Source organism: Fomitiporia mediterranea (genome assembly GCF_000271605.1).
Source record: "Fomitiporia mediterranea MF3/22 unplaced genomic scaffold FOMMEscaffold_13, whole genome shotgun sequence".
NCBI classification, from domain to species: domain Eukaryota; kingdom Fungi; phylum Basidiomycota; class Agaricomycetes; order Hymenochaetales; family Hymenochaetaceae; genus Fomitiporia; species Fomitiporia mediterranea.
Window position 1 is genome coordinate 900,669 of NW_006760398.1, and position 7,457 is coordinate 908,125.

The 7,457-nt window shown below is 41.5% G+C and overlaps 2 protein-coding genes across 2 annotated transcripts; one reads left to right on the forward strand and one right to left on the reverse strand.

Annotated features, from left to right (window-relative positions):
* The first annotated feature begins 352 nt into the window (after nucleotides 1-352).
* On the forward strand, nucleotides 353-2,375 carry FOMMEDRAFT_128302 (kinase-like protein). Its single transcript, XM_007270478.1, has 6 exons — nucleotides 353-916; nucleotides 972-1,142; nucleotides 1,227-1,295; nucleotides 1,356-1,565; nucleotides 1,635-1,893; nucleotides 1,961-2,375. Exons 1-6 carry the CDS (start codon nucleotides 584-586, stop codon nucleotides 2,218-2,220), a joined length of 1,302 nt encoding a protein of 433 aa, XP_007270540.1. The 5' UTR covers nucleotides 353-583; the 3' UTR covers nucleotides 2,221-2,375.
* A 108-nt stretch (nucleotides 2,376-2,483) lies between these two features.
* Nucleotides 2,484-3,775, reverse strand: FOMMEDRAFT_170557 (uncharacterized protein; the record flags this gene model as incomplete). The annotated part of the gene is made up of 2 exons (XM_007270479.1): nucleotides 2,484-3,246; nucleotides 3,380-3,775. The coding sequence occupies 2 exons, from the start codon at nucleotides 3,773-3,775 to the stop codon at nucleotides 2,674-2,676; spliced, it is 969 nt and encodes a 322-aa protein (XP_007270541.1). The 3' UTR covers nucleotides 2,484-2,673.
* Nucleotides 3,776-7,457: the final 3,682 nt, after the last annotated feature.

Below are 7,457 nucleotides of genomic sequence, written 5' to 3' on the forward strand. Positions count from 1 at the left end.
ACTCAACCAGACTGTTTGTAAACCAGACCAGAGGTCTTGTTCAAGTCCAGTCTGTGCCATTCTTGGACCCAAGTGCTCGGAAAGTAGAAGTCGTTACGGTTTTGTGTCTATATGCAGTAAAGAACAGAATATTAGGTATGCTGATACGTATATATGGTGTCTTACAGCTTGAATCTATTGCAGTGTAATTTGTATTACAGTCTATTTGGTTGTTTCGCAACCATCTGACAATTAAATCCTTACGGGCCCTCGTGAATTTCCGGGAGCTGAAATTATGTAAACATGTTGTAGTAAGGCTGTTTCTTTTCAAAATTCAAAGCGGTGATTGCTTGTCCACTGGTAGTATTTTCCGCGGCTTCGTACGCGTCTTGATCATAAGTATGTCACGTACGAAAGCTCTGCCATCAGGAACCTCCAGAATAGACGCTGGTATGGCTATACGTACGGCATGTCGGCGCGCCTGTACTTGGTTGCAATCAGCACTGGCTATGTCACCTGCCCCATCGTCCTCTTGGAGGACCTGGGTTGACCTTCTCTTTTCTTGCATTTTCTTGCATCTGGGTCCTCTCTTGCCCACTCTAGAATGCAGTCTCGACCTGCCATCTCGCCAAGCTCATCGTGGAGATCCGGGCTTGGGCACTTGCAGGACTCACATGCCGAGCCGGGCGACGTGCTCCGTAGAACACTCGTGAAGCTCGCTCATCTCGACCTGACGCGACACGTCAAGTATGACAGTGCGGTCATGAAGGCACATGGAGGATATTGTGATGTCTTCGTCGGAACTGCAAATATCCCAGTCAGCGAGAAAGACAGAGATTTCGTTCCTGCTGCGGGTTCAGCAGAGCAACGACATCTCGTCAAAGTCGCTATCAAGAGGCTCCGAGTTCACATTCAAACTGAACGGGTATTTGCGAGGGTATGTCCAGGCGACGATCGAAAGTGATTTTTTTAACCAGAAGTTCTACTTACAGCGACTGGCAAAAGAACTTGCGATCTGGTCGAAGCTAGATCATACGAACATTCTTCCGCTTCTTGGCTACGTCATGGAAGGTGATTATCCTTCCGTTGTCTCCGAATGGATCGAGAATGGAACGGTTGGAACGTACCTGAAGGCAAATCCCAACGCGGATCCGGTACCTTTGGTTCGTTACTTTCCTCCGAGATTAACGTTATCGCAAGTTTTGAAGATACCCAGCTAATGCTTATTTTAATATTAATTAACTAAGATAGTCGGAATAGCAAATGGTCTCAATTATCTACATAGAAATGATATCGTTCATTCTGATGTCAAGGCGGTACGTATGAAATTTGCACACCCTGGAATTATGTTGATGGAGGCAACCAATTTTTAATAGGATAATGTCCTGGTAGACCATACCGGCAAGCCGCTAATCTGCGATTTTGGGATCTCACGTGTACTTTCCTCAGCACTGAGCATCACCGGAACGAGCACAGGTGGATTAAGGGGTTCCATCCGATGGATGGCCCGTGAACTCCTCGATGTCCCAGGCGACATTCGTCATACCAAAGAAACCGATGTCTGGGCTTTCGGGATGACAGTATACGTGAGCCCGTTAATAAATATGTGTGACAAACCGAGACACAGTATTTACCCTTGTTATTTTTCTTACTAGGAAATATTGACTGGAGAGTTTCCTTTCGCTCATCTGAAGTTGGACGTTTTCGTTGTACTTGCTGTCATGCGCGGTGAATTGCCAGTACGTCCACCCGCTTTTGTGGAATGGTCAGAGACTCTTCAGTCGATCTGGAGTGTTTGCGAAAAGTGTTGGGTTTCTTCTCCGGGGAATCGTGTCACTATGGAGAATATTGTCGTTATGCTAAAAGAGAATGTTGTGGAGTCCGACTCCGATACAGTTGTCGAAGCCGAACGTGGTGAGAATTTTCTGCATTTATTCCTTATGTCATGACCAGACAACTAACCAGATGTACTCTATTTTAGCAGAAATTCTACCCAGAGAAACGGTTACAGAAAGTCAGAAAATCACAAGGATTCGTCCATCCGGCATCTCACTCGCGAGAGAAAAGATGATGATGCAACAACCATTCAGATTATCAGGCAGTCCTCCATTCAAACCAGAGCCAATTGATTTGACTCGAACGTCATCTGCTCCACGACTTTCATCTTGTTCATCTTCGCCCCTATCTGGGCCGTGTTCTTATAACTCATATTATACCGCACCTAGTACGACTCCGGTTTAGTCTGGATGCTTTCAATTTTCTGTTCGTTGTGCTGTTGTAATGCTCTCCTCAAGCTGTCAGTTTTATAGTTCTGCGTTCGGGTATTATCTTTTCCCCGGTCGGTTTTATGGATTTCGGAGCCAGTTGTATTATAGTACAGTAAAAGTAAATGATATCACGGGACAAGAAAATTTAATCTGGACGTTGGAGCTGATTTTCGCCTCAATTGATGTCACTATTGGCCAGAACTTACAAACTTGTTTGTACAAGATAGCTTCTGGGAGATAACCAAGGGTAGTGTCATTGCAATGTAAAATGTAGGGAAAGTGCGAAGAAGGAAAGCATAAAATAGCGATGCCAACACAACAAGTATGCAATACAACAGTAAACATATACGGGAAAGCAAGAATGAAAAAGAGAAAGAGTGGATAAATGAGAAAATACTGAAACGGGAACAACCTAGTCCACCAAACCCTAAGATTCAGTTTGGTCGCTCGATCCCTTTATACGGACGCGCGCGACGCCAATCTCGTAGTCTCCTAAAAGTCGAGCTTTCTCGATTTCGACGATCTCGTCCTCTTCGTCGCTTATCGATTTGGCGCAAGACTTTTTGAAAGCTGAGGAACTCGAAGTCGGACTTGGCATAGCGATTAAGACAGAGACCTGTGTATGTACATCCTTTGGCTGCTTGGCCCCAATATTTGTAGGTGGAGTGTTGGTGGGTGCCAGTTCTGGGTTTCTGTTCGTATCCCTGTTCCTTAGTCTCGCCCGATGTAGAAGTGAAGGAAGGTCGGAAGGCGGTAGAATGAAAGTTGCAGTTGTGATCCGCCGTGATGTAGATCGATGCGATCGTCGTGCGGGAGGCGGGGGTGGCGGTGCGGAGTTGAATGGACGGCCAAAGCTCCTCGAGCTAAACAAGAATGATGGGGAATATTCTTGCGGAGGATTGTGTTCAAGTAAAGCGGGAGGTACTTCGGATGCAGCATTTGGTAAAGGTGTCGAACGCTTCTTGCTTATCTTGGGTCGCAATACAGATGCAGATAAAGGCTGTATAGAAAGTAACATCTTGTATCAGTAACATGATAGCAAAAACAGGATTTTAAGAGGTAAAATGTCTCTCTTGGCGCCAATACTTCCTTTAGGGAGACGTAAAAACAAGATCGACAGGGACCAAACTCACTGTCATGTCTTTCCACTCTTCCACCCCGGGTTTTTCAGCTATCCTAACGTCCCATAACTGTGGCTTCTTCATTTTCACAGATTTATGATGACCAGCATCCCCGAACTGTGTCCTAGCACCGGCTCGTCTAAGTTGCGCGGCTCGCCGTGAAGAATATCCACATGCCATAAATCCAACGAAAAGCGCAAGAAACGTAATCAAAAAGCCGAACAGTAAAGACGAAGAGCGTGAGATCGGCGGCATGCCATCATCATTATTGTCATTGCTCGATGGGCTTGGGCTGCTACTACTAAGGAATGACGACGAAGAAGGACTGGATGAGGATGAGATAGCTGTAAGCGGTAAAGAGCCCGAGAATGACGGCGACAAGGTGCCTGTTTGGGACGGAGAAGACATATTTTATCGCTGGTATCTGCCGTGAATTGCTTGGACGAGACGATCCAGCGGTAAGGATGCCCCAAGCCAGTGGTTGCGGGAGGCTAGTGGATGGGAATGAAGAGGCCAGCGAGCTTCCGTGAGCTTATGTGCATTATAGACGAAGCACAACAACATCTCCCACCCAGATCGCCCTCTTGCCTTATTCAGTTTCATTCTTCGCCCACGGCCGTATAATTATTTTGTCTTGGTCGGATAGGTCCATCGCCTCCTTCACATATCCGCTCCAGGAATTTGCCGTTCGACAGCCGTAATAACGCGTAGGTGTTCATAGCGCAAACAACCCAGGCAATATCTGTGATCAAGCATTAAAGTGTTTTTTCACGGCGATCTGTCACTGAAAATATGTTAGCTCCATTTTGTTAACATCAGCCGAATTGAAGCGGAGCCTAAACTAAACTCATCATGTCCTGTCGTCGCTCTTTGCTACCATCCTGCATGTAAGGATTTGATTTACTGGTTTGTATTTTACTATTACTACATTGCTGATTGTATCAGATCATTGTACAGTAGGACCCACAAGCACATATATTCTCATTGTAGTTAGTTACACTTCCTCCTTATGTATCTACACGTGTATACCCTTATAAAAGACAGTATTGACTGCTGGGTAAAGGGGATTCTTTTCCCCTGACCCCTCACTCAAGTACTAGGTTATCCCAGTCAGTAGTTGAGTGAACTAAGAGTGATTAGAATTCTCTTGTGAGGAACAGTGAGTTTCCTTACATATTTTTGACTGTACCCACCTAGCACTGAAACCCCTTGCTAGATGCTAAGGAACCAAAGAGTCTGATCAACCCTAGGTCTCCCTCATTGTCTAGTATCCCTCAGGAATTTTTAGTGAGTAAAGTTATGATTTTTGAGTAGAAACAGAGACTACTTACTAGATTAGCCCCTAGTAGGTTCACAATACTTTAGAACACTGTAAAACACTTCTAGAACACATTATCACATATTAATATAGACTAGCACTAGATACACTAGAGGTTTGCATTAATCAGATAGGTTGAGGACTAGGCATCTGTAACAGTGAAAAGGAACAAATAAGTGTGTATTGAGTTTACAAATAATAGACAACAAGATTACCTATTGGATATTGATTACAATGTGGCTGCCAAGCCTTGACTGACAATTCCTAGAGGGTACCCAAGTCTGGATATTAATACTAACATGCTAGAAAGTAAGTCCTCATCCCTTATAGGCTGGAGGCAACCTAATAAACCTATACCAGGTGATAAGTCCTTGTCTACACAAGGCTGGAGGCACCCTGATGAACTAGTACATACTAATAATGTAGAATTAAGGTATGTAACTGTACTAACACATATAGTTAGTCAAATACATACTGTAGAGTAGAAACTAGTGAGTACTCACACTTCTAGACTTGTAGAAATAGTAAATACCAGTATAAAGAGTAAAGACACTCAGGTGATTAGATTCAAGGATTTGTCCAATTAAGTACAGAAGGTTGAGTTTGAGGATTCAACTCACTGAGTACAGGCAATTGAGCTTGAGGATTCACTCAATCAATTTCAGACTACCAAGTTTAAGGATTCACTTGATAGAGAACAGACAATTTGGTTTGAGGATTCACTAAGTCAATATAGAAAGCTAACAGCAAGTATTGAGGAATTTGCAAGCTAGTACAAGAGTTACAGAGTGTATATAGTTAGTATCAGTGAGAGTGTGGATAAGTATCTAGTGAGTACACTTACTTCAGAATGGAAACACATTAACAATAGTAATGTAGAGGGTAATAAGACATCTAAAACCCTTTTAGACAGTAAAGAATGTAGCCAGGACTCAAAGAACAAGAGTAACAAAGGCTAGGAGAGCTAGGCATCAAAACTATAGAGAATCAATAAGGAACAAGACTTCCAGAAGGCAAGTAAGACCTTCAGACACATTACAAGAGCCAGAGCAATTGAGATAGACATAGGACATGTCAGCCCATTCTACAGTTCAATAGACATCAAAGATTTGAATAAGAGAATGTACAAATTTGATAGGATGTATTAGGAAGAGGAGAAAGCAACTCCTTCATTAAACAAGAGCAGACTTGATAGTATAGTAACAGAAAAGTATAAAACGCTTCAGGCAGGCTACAGAACAAAAGCCAGACATACTATAGTACTTACAGACAGTAGAGATCAGAACTATTGATCTAAGAGTGTAGAAGAAACACTCAAGAGTCTAGACAAACTATTACATTTGTAGAAAGCAAAAGGAAAGCACAAAGTAAGAGGAATACACAAAGTGTAAGGAATGGAACAAAAACCAGAACTGCCAGGCATTCAATACAATTGTGAAATCAATTCAGACTATCCAAGTGAAACAGACATTGTATCAACAGAACAGTACTTTAAGGATAGCAAAAGTGAACACATATTAGAACTATAAGGATTAGTACTTGATCTAGAGAGTGAAAATCAAGCATACACTCATAAAATCAAGTGTTTAACCTTATACATAGTAGATATTAACTACACATTGTACAGGAGCAATGTACAGGAGTACTACAACAGATACAACACTCTAGTCAGGTCCAGGAATAAGAGAGAAAGTGAAATACTTGGATATATGTGGTCTCAAATAGAAACATTGAGTTTTTCAGGTCATCAGAGTATCCCTTACAAAAATAAAAGGAACAAACAATCCTATAGTAATACTTCACAATTGAAAGCAGTCCCAGGCAAGACATACACTAGTAGTATTAGTGAGGTCAATATTGATTTAGAGTACAGTAAACTATACAGTTCAAAGCCACATATTGAGTGTAGCAAGTATAAGAATAGCTCTAACTATAGTTTAAGAATGAACAATGGACACAAGTATAGTAAAGCACTGAATAATGTTCAGAAAGGTATATTTGCATTAGTAAGACCTTTAGAGAGCCTAGCAAAGAATAGCTACACATACAGAGTAATACAGAGCTCTAGGATACAGAGAAAGGGAAATTTCGACTCAGGATCAGACTCAGACAGTAATAATTCAGATTCCTCTTCATTCAATGACTACAATCAAAGTAATACTTTATTCAAACTGTCAGACATTGATTTGAGTGATACTAAAGCTACTAAGAAGTGTAAGAAACACTTGAGGAAGAAACAGAACAAAGAACTCCTCAAATTGAAGATACAGATATACAGTACAGAACTAATAGCTTCTACAGTATACTCAGGTGAACCAGACTTGCAGAAGTATACAAAGTTTGTTATTGAAGTCAATCAGTACATGAAACAATCAGGACTTTATCATTTCCCTAAGAGCCAAGTAGGGATAATGCTAGGTTTTATTAAGGGAAAAGTAATGAATTTCTATTTACAAAAGATTGTGAACCATGAGCATCAATAGACACTTGCTCAGTTTTTTAGAGGACTTATAGACTTTTGTTTCCCTTCCAACTTTACTAAAATACTGTAGAAAGAGTTTAATACTTTAAAACAAGGTAATAGGAATGTTCAGGATTATTTGTATAATCTAGAAATGAAAGCTACAAATCTAGGAAACATTTCTCAGCAAGATTTGACTAGACAGGCATAGTATGGATTGAATTCCAAGTACTAGAGACAATTACAATTAGATTGCTTGAATCCAGACACTGTAGATTACTCAATCTTCAAGGATAAGCTTGAGAGTATTG

Coding starts and splice junctions, on each gene's coding strand:
- FOMMEDRAFT_128302 (XM_007270478.1), top strand. CDS start 584: ATGCAGTCTCGACCTGCCATCTCGCCAAGCTCATCGTGGAGATCCGGG. Junction 1,143..1,226: donor ACGCGGATCCGGTACCTTTG/GTTCGTTACTTT, acceptor TAATTAACTAAG/ATAGTCGGAATAGCAAATGG. Junction 1,566..1,634: donor CTTTCGGGATGACAGTATAC/GTGAGCCCGTTA, acceptor TTTTCTTACTAG/GAAATATTGACTGGAGAGTT.